Source organism: Carcharodon carcharias, chromosome 4 (genome assembly GCF_017639515.1).
Source record: "Carcharodon carcharias isolate sCarCar2 chromosome 4, sCarCar2.pri, whole genome shotgun sequence".
Lineage (NCBI taxonomy): Eukaryota > Metazoa > Chordata > Chondrichthyes > Lamniformes > Lamnidae > Carcharodon > Carcharodon carcharias.
The window spans coordinates 113,443,697-113,459,706 of NC_054470.1; the positions used below are offsets into that span (position 1 = coordinate 113,443,697).

Consider the following 16,010-nt stretch of genomic DNA (forward strand, 5'->3'; position numbering starts at 1 on the left):
AAGGTAAAGTTTAAAGAGGCTGGTGAGACAATGAGTATTTGAACTCAATCAGTGGTTTAAATTCAGTAGTTTTCGGGTGTGCAGAGCAGAGGCAATGCAAGATCAAAAGGCAGCTGCAAGCCTCCAACTGGCTCCACAGTGAAAAGAAGCTCATTTTGAATGCATAAGATGAAAATGCTTTGCCTAGTGTCTGGTTAAGTCCATGGGTTGCTGTTGCCTTAATGGAGATTAATTTGGGAATTTGTTAAAAGCTATCATAATAGTAATTTGTAGCAATGTGTATATTTTTTAACCTGTGTAAATAAAATGTTTCACTTAGTTTAATGTAAAACCTCGAGAACAAGTGGTCTGATTCCTGAGTTTAGAGTCGCATCTCAAACATAACACTTAAAATTATAGGTTATAACAGTTGTTTAAAGTTTCCCTCTGGGATTTATAAAAATAACTCCAATTTACCAACTGCATCAGTCATAACACATCTCAGTATGTCTGCCTTGATGTTAAATGTGATGATCTTTTCATAAAGATAGCCTCACGAAACTTTGTAATTTAAGATCTGACAGCTGGAAAAACACACACTTAAATTACTTCATGAAACGTTGGTTTGGCTTCCAGTCTGCTGCTATTCACACTGAGCAGTGATCAGCATTCCTTCGACATTAGCCAGTTTCACGGGTCAAGTTTTCCCTGCATCAATACAACAACAACCTGCCTTTATATGGTGCTTTTAATGCAGCTAAATGTCTCAAAGGTGCCTCACAGGAACTACCAGGGACAAGCATAATTTGACCAAGAGGTTGATCAAAGGGTAGGTTTTGAGCAGCATCTTAAAGGAGGAGAGAGAAGCGGAGAGGTTTAGGAGGGGATTCCAGAGCTTAGGACTTCAGCAGCTGAAGGACACAGCTGCCATTGGTGGAGGGATTAAAATCAAGGATTGAAGCTCCCAGAACAGGCGATTTAATTTCTGTCAGCACTCCTTTGTGAACAAGGTGTGTGTGGGGTGACTTACTCTTCAATTTTGGAGAAAATAATAATGCAGAGGTAAATTTAATGAACGAGTAATGCAGAGGCCCAGGCTAATGCTCTTGGGGACAATGGTTCAAATCCCACCATGGCAGCTGGTGGAATTTAAATTTAATTAATAAATCTGGAATTGAAAATTAGACTCAGAATTGAAAGTTAGTCTCAGGTCATGAAACCATCATTGGTTATTGTAAAAAAAACCCATCTGCTTCACTAGGGAAGGGAAATCTGCCGTCCTTACCTGGTCTGGCCTACATGTGACTCCAGACCCACAGCAATGTGGTTGACTCTTAACTGCCCCCTGAAATGGCCTAGCAGGTCATGCAGTTCAAGGGCAGTTAGGAATGGGCAACAAACGCTCGTCTTGCCAGTGACACGCACACCTCATGAAAGAAGATATTAAAAAAAAATAAAAACAAAAAAACTGCGGTTGCTGGAAATACAAAACAAAAACAGAATTACCTGGAAAAACTCAGCAGGTCTGGCAGCGTCGGCGGAGAAGAAAAGAGTTGACGTTTCGAGTCCTCATGACCCTTCGACAGAACTTGAGTTCGAGTCCAAGAAAGAGTTGAAATATAAGCTGGTTTAAAGTGTGTGTGTGGGGGGCGGAGAGATAGAGAGACAGAGAGGTGGAGGGGGGGCTGGGTGTGGTTGTAGGGACAAACAAGCAGTGATAGAAGCAGATCATCAAAAGATGTCAACGACAATAGTACAATAGAACACATAGGTGTTAAAGTTAAAGTTGGTGATATTATCTAAACGAATGTGCTAATTAAGAATGGATGGTAGTGCACTCAAGGTATAGCTCTAGTGGGGTTTTTTTTATATATAATGGAAATAGGTGGGAAAAGGAAAATCTTTATAATTTATTGGTTAAAAAAAGGAAGGGGGAAACAGAAAGGGGGTGGGGATGGGGGAGGGAGCTCACGACCTAAAGTTGTTGAATTCAATATTCAGTCCGGAAGGCTGTAAAGTCCCTAGTCGGAAGATGAGGTGTTGTTCCTCCAGTTTGCGTTGGGCTTCACTGGAACAATGCAGCAAGCCAAGGACAGACATGTGGGCAAGAGAGCAGGGTGGAGTGTTAAAATGGCAAGCGACAGGGAGGTTTGGGTCATTCTTGCGGACAGACCGCAGGTGTTCTGCAAAGCGGTCGCCCAGTTTACGTTTGGTCTCTCCAATGTAGAGGAGACCACATTGGGAGCAACGAATGCAGTAGACTAAGTTGGGGGAAATGCAAGTGAAATACTGCTTCACTTGAAAGGAGTGTTTGGGTCCTTGGATGGTGAGGAGAGAGGAAGTGAAGGGGCAGGTGTTGCATCTTTTGCGTGGGCATGGGGTGGTGCCATAGGAGGGGGTTGAGGAGTAGGGGGTGATGGAGGAGTGGACCAGGGTGTCCCGGAGGGAGCGATCCCTACGGAATGCCGATAAGGGGGGTGTAGGGAAGATGTGTTTGGTGGTGGCATCATGCTGGAGTTGGCGGAAATGGCGGAGGATGATCCTTTGAATGCGGAGGCTGGTGGGGTGATAAGTGAGGACAAGGGAGACCCTATCATGTTTCTGGGAGGGAGGAGAAGGCGTGAGGGCGGATGCGCGGGAGATGGGCCAGATACGGTTGAGGGGCCCCAGCTATGCCTGTCTCTTTATGGGGTATGTGGAACATTCCTTGTTCCAGTCCTACTCCGGCCCCCTTCCACAACTCTTTCTCCGGTACATCGATGATTACTTCGGTGCCGCTTCATTCTCTCGTCGGGACTTGGAAAAATTTATTAATTTTGCTTCCAATCTCCACCCCTCCATCATTTTCACGTGGTCCATCTCTGACACTTCCCTTCCCTTCCTTGACCTCTCTGTCTCAATCTCTGGTGATAGACTGTCCACCAATATCCATTACAAACCTACCGACTCCCACAGCTATCTCGACTACAGCTCCTCACACCCCGCTTCCTGTAAGGACTCCATCCCATTCTCTCAGTTCCTTCGCCTCTGTCGCATCTGTTCCGATGATGCTACATTCAAAAACAGTTCCTCTGACGTGTCCTCCTTCTTCCTTAACCGAGGTTTTCCACCCACGGTCGTTGACAGGGCCCTCAACCGTGTCCAGCCCATCTCCCACGCATCCGCCCTCACGCCTTCTCCTCCCTCCCAGAAACATGATAGGGTCCCCCTTGTCCTCACTTATCACCCCACCAGCCTCCGCATTCAAAGGATCATCCTCCGCCATTTCCGCCAACTCCAGCATAATGCCACCACCAAACACATCTTCCCTTCACCACCCCCCCCTATCGGCATTCCGTAGGGATCGCTCCCTCCGGGACACCCTGGTCCACTCCTCCATCACCCCCTACTCCTCAACCCCCTCCTATGGCACCACCCCATGCCCACGCAAAAGATGCAACACCTGCCCCTTCACTTCCTCTCTCCTCACCGTCCAAGGACCCAAACACTCCTTTCAAGTGAAGCAGTATTTCACTTGCATTTCCCCCAACTTAGTCTACTGCATTCGTTGCTCCCAATGTGGTCTCCTCTACTTTGGAGAGACCAAACGTAAACTGGGCGACCGCTTTGCAGAACACCTGCGGTCTGTCCGCAAGAATGACCCAAACCTCCCTGTCGCTTGTCATTTTAACACTCCACCCTGCTCTCTTGCCCACATGTCTGTCCTTGGCTTGCTGCATTGTTCCAGTGAAGCCCAACGCAAACTGGAGGAACAACACCTCATCTTCCGACTAGGGCCTTTACAGCCTTCCGGACTAAATATTGAATTCAACAACTTTAGGTCGTGAGCTCCCTCCCCCATCCCCACCCCCTTTCTGTTTCCCCCTTCCTTTTTTTTTTCCAATAAATTATAAAGATTTTCCTTTTCCCACCTATTTCCATTATATAAAAAAAAACCCCACTAGAGCTATACCTTGAGTGCACTACCATCCATTCTTAATTAGCACATTCGTTTAGATAATATCACCAACTTTAACTTTAACACCTATGTGTTCTATTGTACTATTGTCGTTGACATCTTTTGATGATCTGCTTCTATCACTGCTTGTTTGTCCCTACAACCACACCCCCCCCTCCACCTCTCTCTCTCTCTATCTCTCCACCCCCCACACACACACCTTAAACCAGCTTATATTTCAACTCTTTCTTGGACTCGAACTCAAGTTCTGTCGAAGGGTCATGAGGACTCGAAACGTCAACTCTTTTCTTCTCCGCCGATGCTGCCAGACCTGCTGAGTTTTTCCAGGTAATTATATTAAAAAAAACCTTCATTTCTTCGAGTAAGGCAACTCTTGTCAACTCAGTGATTTCCATGATTAAGACCTGGAATCAGAGGCAGGTCAGGAAAACAATTCTACCTCTTATTTCTCTTGCACCCTATCTATTAGTACATTTGTGGTAGCGCAACAACCTGCAATCCGGACCATGTGTCTGCACAGTCTCAGGACCTCCCAAAGTGCATTACAGCCAAAGCGGGGCAGTCACTGTTGAAATATAGGAAACACAGCAGCCAATTTTGCAGACAACAAGCTCTCACAAACAGTGATGCAATAATAATCTGCTGCAGTGATGCGGGATGAGGGGTAAATACTAGCCAGGACACAGCAGGTGGGGGGGGAAACTCCCGCACTCTTCTTCAAAATCGTGATCTTTGACATCCACCCTAGAGGGCAGGGAGGGCCTCGGTTTAATGTCTCATCTGAAAAATGGCATTCTAGACAGTGCAGCACTCGCTCAGCACTGCACAGGGAGTGTCAGCCTGGACTGTGTGCTCAAGTCTCTGGAGTGGGGCTTGAACCCATGGAACATCGGACTCAGGGAATCAATCCTAAAGGCCGGGGAGGCAAGGGGAAGGGCATTTGAGATGGGAAAACAAAGAAAACCTATAAATAACAACATCTTGCATTCATGTAGCACCGTTAACATAGCAAAACATCCCAAGATACTTCACAGGGAGTGATTATCAGACAAAATTTGACACTGAACCATTAAACCGATGGTCGAAAGTTTGGCTTATGAGGAGGATTTTAAAGGTCACATATCGACAATTCGCCCTGGCCAAGGTAAGAGCGGGAAACTGATGGCACCGTGAAAGTAAGAGCAAAAAGATGGAGAGAAAGCAAGAGGAGAAGGAAAACAAACAACAGGGGAACAACAAAGACAGGTTTATGAGACATCTGTCTTTTATCTCAGGTTTCCAACACTGCAGTATTTTGCCTTTTGTATAAGAGGCACTCCTCTGTCTCACTGTGAATGGAACACACACACACACACAGACACACACAGATACACAGTACCTGACACTGGGTGTGTGCTGCCCCACCCCCCTCTTCCCGTAGCCCTGCTGCTAAGCTCTCCTCGTTACACAGATAGACTGACTCTCAGCAAACCAGATCATCGCTGCTTTAACTTCAAACACAGTTCATCAACCTCAGCCTCAGATCAAACTATTGCATGGTGGATAAAAACCTGCAGCTCCAAATTCACTTATGACTATGGAAACCATCTCTGAGATGGAATTGCACACCTTCACTAAAACATCCTCACAAGGTGAAGCAAGTATTTTTACATAGAGGGTAGTGAGTGTCTGGAATTCGCTGCCAGAGGAGGTGGTGGAAGCAGGTACGATAGTGGTGTTTAAGAGGCAGCTTGACAAATACATGAATAGGATGGGAATAGAGGGATACGGACCCCGGAAGTGCAAAATGTTTTCGTTGACAGGCAATATGATCGGCACAGGCTTGGAGGGCTGAAGGGCCTGTTCCCGTGCTGTACTTTTCTTTGTTCTTTTCTTTGCTCTGTGTGTCCTAAAGGCTGCGTAATGTACATTGCTGCAGCTTAATGGTAACAGCTTGGTGTTCACGAGTCAGAGGTCATGAGTTCAAATTGCATCGCGGCAATTTGTGAAATTTAATACCAATATAATGGATCAGGCATTTAGCTGTTGAGCATCAGAAAATTACTATAAAGCTGTTGGATTATCAGCAAAGAGACCGGGTGAGGAAAACCTTCCAACCTTTCTCACTGGGCAAGACGGTGGTGGTAATGTCACTGGACTAGTATTCCAGAGGCCCAGACTAATGTTCTAGGGACATGGGGTTCAAATCCCATCATGGCAGCTGGTGGAATTTAAATTTAACTAACGAACCTGCAACTGGAAACTAGTCTCAGTTACGGGGACCATGACAGCTACCATCGATTGTCGTGCATTCTTACCCGGTCTGGCCTATGTGTGACTCCAGGCCCACAGCAATGTGGCTGACTCTCAAATGGCCCAGCAAGCCACCCAGTTCAAGGGCAATTATGGATGGGCAACAAATTGCTGGCCTTGTCTACAATGCCCGCGTCACGCGAAATAATCCAAATCAATCTTGCCTTTGCTTGATCCTTAGGCCTGAATGTAGCTGACTGGGCAGAAGTCTGACATTGGCAGGAAGGCATGTCCCCAGCACACGCGGGTGACCGACGGGACTTTCCTCTGGACTTTAGGAGAGGCAGCTAATTAAGCGGCCGCCACCAGGGCTGCTGTCCTGTTGAGGACAGCCGGCCCACCCCCCAAGAGCTGCTGATCCAATCAGAGAACCGGCAGCGCAGCAGCACCACCAGGAGTAGTGGCCACTGTTGAGGAAGGCAGGGGCCCTGCAGCCTAGAACAGCCCTCCCCTCCTCTGCGGGACTGGTAAAATCCATCCCTTTGTGTCTTGTGAGATGACCTAGAAAGCTAAACAACCACTACAGAACAGGAAACCCAGCAAAACCCTCCTCATTCATTTGGAGGCGTTGTCTCACATGTTAATCAAGCAACACAAACTTGCATTTATATAGCCGCTTCAATGTAGTAAAACATCCTAAGGCAGTTCACAGGAGTGATTATCAAACAAAAGTTTTCATTGAGCCACATAAGGAGATATTGGGGCTGGTGATGAAAATACTGGTCACAGAGGTGGATTTTAAGGAGCATCTTAAATGAGGGGAGAGAGGTAGAATATTTAGGGAGTGAATTCCAGAGCTTAGGGACTCGACAGCTGAAGGCATGGCTGTCGATGGTGGGACAATTAAAATGGGGAATGTGCAAGAGGTGCGATTCTGAGGGGTGCAGAGATCTCAAGAGGGTTGTGGGGTTGGAGGAGGTTACAGAGATAGGGAGGAGGGACAGTCATGGAGGGATTTGAACGTGAGGATGAGAATTTTAAAATCGAGGTGTCGCCAGGCTGGAACTAATGTAGGTCAGTGAGCTAAGGTGTGAGGGGCAAACGTGTCCTGGCGTGAGTAGGACATGGGCAGCAGAGGTAATGTAGCTCAGAGAAAAACTTGAGTTTCCCACTCAGAGAAGTAAGGATTACATCAATACCCGAGGAAACAGCCAGCCTTACTTTCCCTAGAGTTTGGCCATTTATTAAACAAGGAAAGGCTCTTAACTCGTTCACCCTTGGACAGCCTGTGCTAAAGGGAAGAGACAAAAAATTATTGCAACTGCTTTAAGAACATTTATCAAAATGCAACTCACCTACCCCTGTAGTGTGATCTCCTTTTGGTCCTGTGAAGGATGTTGGTGTTGCCCCTGTCCTTCTGTACCAGTGACCTTTGTCATTATGATCCTGGATGAATCCACAATTATCCACATCAAAATTGCACTTTCCTGGAGCAGGCAGCCAGGAACCTGTAAGAAACAAAAAGGGAATCTCTTCAAAAGATTTTAGCTCCAAGGTTACCTCGGAGAAGCTGGGACTGTTCCCCTCTGGGCCTCGGAAACTGAGGGGAAATTTGCCAGAGGTGTGCTAAATAGCGACAGGCTCAGATAAGGTAGGTAAGGAAATGCTGTTCTTTTTAATTAATGGCACAAGTGCTAGGGGGACATTGATTTAAGGCTTTGGGCAGGACATGCAGAGGGAATGTGAGGAAGAACTTTTTTAATACAGCGAGTGGTAATGGCCTGGACCTCGCTGTCCACGAGGGTGATGGAAGCAGAGACGATGAACGATTTCAAAATGAAATTGGATGGGAACTTGAAGGAAGTAAACTCGCAGGATACTGAGATAGAGCGGGGGAATGGGACTGACTGGATTGCTCCACGGGGGGCCAGCAAGGACACGAAGGGCTGAATGACCTCCTTCTGTGTCGTAAATGATTATGATACTTATTCCAAAATAAAACATTTTATTCTACCCCACCTCCCTGTTCAACATTTTCATTTTAATAAAACAATCTGAAAATATTTCAGCATTCAGAATGACATTTCATTAAATTCCTGTGACTCATTGTCGGAATCAAGCACTTCCCAGGTCAGAGGTTAGACTTTTAAGGCCCAGATTCACGGCTGGAATTCAGAAGGTGGTTCTTTTTCCCAGGAATAGTCAATCTCAAGAAGCTGTCAACTTGGTTGCTGAATTCACCTTCAAGTGACCTCTTTCTGGCTGGGACTGAGGGTCCAGAGACCCACGTGTGTTTGGAGTCCATGGGTTGCCATTTGGGACATGCATGGAACATAAGAACATAGGGCCATTCAGCCCTTCAAGTCTGCTCTGCCATTTGATAAGATCATGGCTGATTTGGTTACGGTCTGAACTTCCCAATCTACCCCCCAGACCAACATGCCTCGCCTCCCCCACCCACGCAATAACTCTTGGCCCCCTTGTCTATGAAAAATCTGTCTAACTCCGCCTTGAATAAATTCAATGACCCAGCCTCGAATGCTGTCTGGGGAAGAGAGTTCCACAGACTAACAAACCGCTGAGAGAAAAAATTCTCCTCTTCATCTCTGTCTTAAAAGGGAGACCTTTTACTTAAACCATGTCCCCAGGTTCTAATCTCCCCCACAAAAGTCCTCCCGGTATCCGCCCTGTCAAATCCCCTCAGGATCTTATAAGTTTCAGTATGATCACGTCTCATTCCTCTAAACTCCAACAGGTGTAGGCCCAACCTCTTCAACCTTTCTTCATAAGATAAACCCGTCATCCTAGGAATGAGTCGAGTGAACCTTCTCTGAACTGCTTCCAATGCAATAATATCCTTTTTCAAATAAGGAGACCAAAACTGTAAGCAGTATTCCAGATATGGTCTCAACCAAGGCCCTGTAAGGCTGCAGTAAAACTTCCATGCCCCTGGCAATAAACAACAAAATTCCATTTGCCTTCCCAATCACTTGCTGTTCCTGCATGCTAACGTTTTGTGATTCATGTACCAGGACACCCAGATCCCCCTGTACCACCGAGTCCTGTAGTCTCTCTCCATTTAAATAATATGCTGCTTTTCTATTCTTCCTGACAGAGTGGACAAACTGCGCTCTCCCACATTATACCCCCCCTGTCAAATTTTTGCCCACTCACTTAACCTGTCTATATCCCTTTGCAGCCTCTCTCCCTCCTCTTGATAACTTAATTTCCTACTCAGAAAGGGAAAAAAAAACAGTACGGACCAGTACTCTTATTTCCCAGCTTTTGCTGTTTTCTTCCTTTTGGATATCTTGGTGTCACTGGCAAATTTAGCTGCCATACATATGGTCCCTCCATCCAAGTCACTGACATAGATTGTAAATGGTTTGGGGCCCCAACACTGATCCCTGTGGCAGGTGAAAGTGCAGTCTAAGCCCTCAAGAAGAGAAGAGCCTGGAAGAACACTCTTTGCTACACCAGGTGTTGTCCTACTGCACTGGAGGCTCAATGTCATTATGCGCTGTTTCATGGCCAAGTTGTGTGCTGCGAACTTGCACCCATGGTTGTGAAATAGGCCGTCCCGTGTGCCATTCAGCCTGAACGAGAAAGAAGGGGAAAAACAATTGTGGCTCATGGGCAAAATGCTCATCACCACCTGGGAACAAAGAAACACGAGGAGACCTTTCAGCCCCTCAAGCTTCTTCCACTATACAATGGAATCATGGCAGATCTGCAACTTAACTCCATCCCCCCTTTCTCCATACCCTTGATAGATTTTTGCTAACCTCTCTCAAATTTAAAATTAACAATGCAGAAGGGAAAAAAAGAGTTCGGATCAGTACTCTCATTTCCCGGTTTTACTGGTGTTCCATTTTAAGGTATATAAGATCAGTTTGGACCAGAATTCTTATTTCCCAGTTTTTACTGCTTTTCGTCCTGGAGAACGATTTGTGGAAGAGAGTTCCAAATGTCTACTGCCCATTGCTTGTAAAAATGGATCCTAATTTCACTCCTGAAAGATCTAACTATAATCTTTAGGCTCAGTCCCTGGTCATAGGCTAAGGGAGATGGTGGTGTAATGATAATGTCACTGAACTGCTAATCCAGAGGCCCAGGCTAATGCTTGGGCTGGGGGCGGGGGTGCGGTTGCTGGTGCAGGGGTTCATATCCCACCATGGCAGCTGGCAGAGTTTAAATTCTATTAATAAATGTGGAATATAAAGTTGGTCTCAGTAATGGTGACCATGAAACTATCATTGATTGTCATAAAAACCCATCTGGTTCACTAATGTCCTGGGAAATCTGCCATCCTTACCTGGTCTGGCCTACATGTGATTCCAGATCCAAAGCAACGTGGTTGACTCTTGACTGCCCTCTGGTCCACTGAGCCACTCAGTTTCAAGGGCAATTAGGGATGGGCAACAAAAGCTGGTTATACCAGTGACGCTCGCAGCCCATGAATGAATAAAGAAAAATAAACTCCTCAATCAGATATGAACAACTCTTCAGAATTGTGCATTCATCTGAAAATACCCATGTCGCTGATGGATCCTGTGCAGTTGTCCATATATGATATTCTGGGTGTCATATCATTGGTGGATTGTATCTTGCTGGTATAACCATGGTAACAGTGATAGACATTTTGCTGGTAATGTTCACTATTTGTAAAATGCAGTACGAGTAAATATTTGTGCTTTTTTTTTGTAATTAACCCCTTAGCACAGTCCATACCTCCAGGAATCCGACAGTCTCCTTGGCTCACTGTGATGTCATCCAATGCTACTTTTCCACAGTTCCAGAAATTCTTACAAACGCTGACAAAAACTATCTGGGAAACGAATAGAAGAAAATTGTTTCTTCAGTAACTTCAGTAACATTTACAAGCCTGAGATAGGCCCCTCTGCTTATTAGCAATCTGCACCACACTTCCTCCAAGTGTTGGAGGCTCCGCAAATGTTTGAGGTTCAGGTCTGTAAATGAGATATAAAATTGCAGGCAAGACAGAACACAGATTGTAACAGAATCTTATTTTAATCATTATCAGGGTTCAGGGAGGGCTGTATTCCCAACTGGTTCTAAACAGCATCAGAACATAGGAACAGAAGGAGGCCACTCAATCCTTTTAGCCTGTTCACCATTTAGTTAGATCATGAATGATCTGCATCTTACCTCCATTTACCCACCTTGGTTCCGTAACCCTTGCCGAATAAAATTCTATTTGTCATAATTTTGAAATTTTAAGTTGCTCAACACTATCCAAGACAAGGCATCCCACTTGACTGGCAGCCTATCCACCACCTTATACATTCACTCCCTCCACTGCCAATGCACAGTGGCAGCAGTGTGTACCACCTACAAGATGCACTGCAGTAACTCACCAAGGCTCCTTCAACAGCACCTTCCGAACACGTGACCATACTACCTCGAAGGACAAGGGCAGCAGACACATGGGAACACCACCACCTGCAAGTTCCCCTCCAAGCCACTCACCATCCTGACTGGAAATATATCATCGTTTCTTCGCTGTCGCTGGATCAAAATCCTGGAACTCCCTCCCTAACAGCACTGGGGGTGTACCTACACCAAATGAACTGCAGCGGTTCAAGAAGGCAGCTCACCGCCAACTTCTCAAGGGTAATTATGGATGGATAATAAAATGCTGGCTTAGCCAGTGACGCCCATATCCGGTGAAAGAATAAATTTTTTAAATAATTGATCCCTCACATCTACAGATTTCCATTAGACTTTGTGTGATGAAGTGCTTCCTGACATCACCCTGCATGGCCTACTCCAATTTTAAGGTTTTGTCTCCATGTTCTGGACTCTCCCACAAAAAAAGAAACAGTTTCTCTCTATTTACCCAAACAAAACATTTAACTATCTTAACCAACATCACTGAAAATTAGGATTCAATTAGATCACTCTGTAATCTGCTGAACTCAGCAGATAATCAGGAGATTCACCCAAAGGCTCAGTGCCAAGGCACATTGCATTTATATAGCACCTATCAAGACCTCAGGATGTTCCTAAGCGCTCCACAACAATTGAGCACTTGTGAAATGTAGTCACTGTCGTCATGTTGGAAACACAACAGCTAATTTTCACACAGCAAGCTCCTAGAAATAACAATGAAATAAAAAATCAGGATTTTTAAAATAAAAAGTGATGTTAGTTGTGGAATAAATATTGGTTAGAATAACTCCCCCTCTCTTGTTCGCACACTATCATGGGATGTTTTACATCCCCCTAAGAGTTAGACAAGGCCTTACTTTAACATCTCATCAGAAAAACAAAAGCCCTGCCATTCCCTTAGTAGTCTTTGGCTCAGTGGGGAGCACTTTAGCCTCTGAGTCAAAAGTTTGTGTGTTCAAGTTGCATTCCAGAGGCATGAGTATATAATCCAGACTGAGACTCCCAGGGCAGTACTGAGGGAGTGCTGCACGGTTCGAAGATGCCATTTCTCAAATGGGACATTAAACCTGAGGCCCTGTTGGCTCTCACAGGGGAATGTAAAAGAAACCCATCCCCCCCGGCCACTCCTTTGAAGAAGAACATGGCAATTTTCCCCTGCATTCTAACTAACACTTGGCCCCTCAATTACACCACAAAAACAAACTATCTGGTCATTATCATATTGCTTTTGGTGGGAGCTTGCTGTGGGCAGACTGACTGCTGCATTTAATGCATAATGACAGTGACTACGCTTCAAAAAGTGCTTCACTGGCTGCAAAACACTTTGGGATGTCCTGAAAGATGATATGTAAATGCAAATTTTTATTAAATGGTACTGGAGTATCTGACTGGATCGTATGCTCGGGTCACTGGAGTGGGGTTTGAAGCCATCACTCCTTTGAGTCAGAAGTGAGGAGAGCTACCATTTAGCCAAAGCTGATAATCAAGGGTCCATGTAGTGTGATGTTGAGTCCTGTGAATGAGGAAATTGCTAAGTTTGGTCTTTGCTAAGTTTGGCCAGTATCAGCAGGAATGAAAAAAAAAACAGAGATAAAAACAAAAAAACTGAGGATGCTGGAAATCCAAAACAAAAACAGAATTACCTGGAAAAACTCAGCAGGTCTGGCAGCATCGGCGGAGAATAAAAGAGTTGACGTTTCGAGTCCTCATGACCCTTCGACAGAACTTGAGTTCGAGTCCAAGAAAGAGTTGAAATATAAGCTGGTTTAAGGTGTGTGTGTGGGGGGCGGAGAGATAGAGAGAGAGAGAGAGGTGGAGGGGGGGGTGTGGTTGTAGGGACAAACAAGCAGTGATAGAAGCAGATCATCAAAAGATGTCAACGACAATAGTACAATAGAACACATAGGTGTTAAGGTTAAAGTTGGTGATATTATCTAAACGAATGTGCTAATTAAGAATGGATGGTAGGGCACTAAATGGAAAGCAAGGAAGGTGAGCAAGACAACAGAGAGATACGGAAATCTTGTCGCAGAGAGGAACAGAACTTCTTCAAGGAGGTAGGCATTTCTTGAAGAGCAGTGGCAGTCAATTAAACACAGAGATAAAAACAAAAAAACTGCGGATGCTGGAAATCCAAAACAAAAACAGAATTACCTGGAAAAACTCAGCAGGTCTGGCAGCATTGGCGGAGAAGAAAAGAGTTGACGTTTCGAGTCCTCATGACCCTTCGACAGAACTTGAGTTCGAGTCCAAGAAAGAGTTGAAATATAAGCTGGTTTAAGGTGTGTGTGTGGGGGGCGGAGAGATAGAGAGAGAGAGAGGTGGAGGGGGGGGGTGTGGTTGTAGGGACAAACAAGCAGTGATAGAAGCAGATCATCAAAAGATGTCAACGACAATAGTACAACAGAACACATAGGTGTTAAAGTTAAAGTTGGTGATATTATCTAAACGAATGTGCTAATTAAGAATGGATGGTAGGGCACTAACTGGAAAGCAAGGAAGGTGAGCAAGACAACAGAGAGATACGGAAATCTTGTCGCAGAGAGGAATAGAACTTCTTCAAGGAGGTAGGCATTTCTTGAAGAGCAGTGGCAGTCAATTAAACACAGAGAAAAAAAACCCCACTAGAGCTATACCTTTACTCCTCAACCCCCTCCTATGGCACCACCCCATGCCCACGCAAAAGATGCAACACCTGCCCCTTCACTTCCTCTCTCCTCACCGTCCAAGGACCCAAACACTCCTTTCAAGTGAAGCAGCATTTCACTTGCATTTCCCCCAACTTAGTCTACTGCATTCGTTGCTCCCAATCTGGTCTCCTCTACATTGGAGAGACCAAACGTAAACTGGGCGACCGCTTTGCAGAACACCTGCGGTCTGTCCGCAAGAATGACCCAAACCTCCCTGTCGCTTGCCATTTTAATACTCCACCCTGCTCTCTTGCCCACATGTCTGTCCTTGGCTTGCTGCATTGTTCCAGTGAAGCCCAACGCAAACTGGAGGAACAACACCTCATCTTCCGACTAGGCACTTTACAGCCATCCGGACTGAATATTGAATTCAACAATTTAGGTCGTGAGCTCCCTCCCCCATCCCCACCCCCTTTCTGTTTCCCCCTTCCTTTTTTTTTCCAATAAATTATAAAGATTTTCCTTTTCCCACCTATTTCCATTATAAAAGAAAAAACCCCACTAGAGCTATACCTTGAGTGCCCTACCATCCATTCTTAATTAGCACATTCGTTTAGATAATATCACCAACTTTAACTTTAACAAAAACAGAATTACCTGGAAAAACTCAGCAGGTCTGGCAGCATCGGCGGAGAATAAAAGAGTTGACGTTTCGAGTCCTCATGACCTTTCGACAGAACTTGAGTTCGAGTCCAGGAAAGAGCTGAAATATAAGCTGGTTTAAGGTGTGTGTGTGGGGGGCGGAGAGATAGAGAGACAGAGAGGTGGAGGGGGGGGTTGTGGTTGTAGGGACAAACAAGCAGTAATAGAAGCAGATCATCAAAAGATGTCAACAACAATAGTACAATAGAACACATAGGTGTTAAAGTTAAAGTTGGTCATATTATCTAAACGAATGTGCTAATTAAGAATGGATGGTAGGGCATTCAAGGTATAGCTCTAGTGGGGTTTTTTTTATATATAATGGAAATAGGTGGGAAAAGGAAAATCTTTATAATTTATTGGTTAAAAAAAGGAAGGGGGAAACAGAAAGGGGGTGGGGATGGGGGAGGGAGCTCACGACCTAAAGTTGTTGAATTCAATATTCAGTCTGGAAGGCTTTTTTTTTAACTTTAACACCTATGTGTTCTATTGTACTATTGTCGTTGACATCTTTTGATGATCTGCTTCTATCACTGCTTGTTTGTCCCTACAACCACACCCCCCCACTCCACCTCTCTCTCTCTCTATCTCTCCGCCACCCACACACCTTAAACCAGCTTATATTTCAACTCTTTCTTGGACTCGAACTCAAGTTCTGTCGAAGGGTCATGAGGACTCGAAACGTCAACTCTTTTCTTCTCCGCCGATGCTGCCAGACCTGCTGAGTTTTTCCAGGTAATTCTGTTTTTGTTCAGCAGGAATGAAGTTGCGCTGTTACAACAGACCTGGGGAAGGGCAGGGAAACATCGGCTCTCTTTCATGCTCACCTTTGGCCAGTGACATCCGCTGGAAAAGTGGGTCTTTATCGACTGAGGACAAAGCTGGAACTGATTGTGGTATTCTCATCAGTCAATAAATGCTCAGGGACAATTTTAACCTAACTCACTCTTGTGCATTCACCGGTTTGATGAAGATTTTGTATGTTTAGTTTACGTCAAAGCAATGCAGGGATGATATTAGTTTCTAAGTGTACAACTGGTTTATTTACAGTGCTTTTAAAATAATCTGCACTAACAAAATGACTGCACCCATGCTTA

The 16,010-nt window shown here is 45.1% G+C and overlaps 1 protein-coding gene across 4 annotated transcripts in view; it reads right to left on the minus strand.

The window, feature by feature from the left end:
- mamdc2a (MAM domain containing 2a) overlaps positions 1-16,010 on the minus strand; it is a 118,225-nt gene that overhangs the window by 16,144 nt on the left and 86,071 nt on the right. For 3 of the 4 annotated variants that reach the window (XM_041186795.1, XM_041186793.1, XM_041186794.1), the window contains exons 10-11: positions 10,901-10,997; positions 7,525-7,677 (exon numbers count right to left, since the gene is read on the minus strand). In XM_041186795.1, the coding sequence (XP_041042729.1) occupies positions 7,525-7,677; positions 10,901-10,997 (250 nt within the window). The remainder of the gene's footprint in view (positions 1-7,524; positions 7,678-10,900; positions 10,998-16,010) is intronic. The other variant, XM_041186796.1, reaches the window with a different exon arrangement.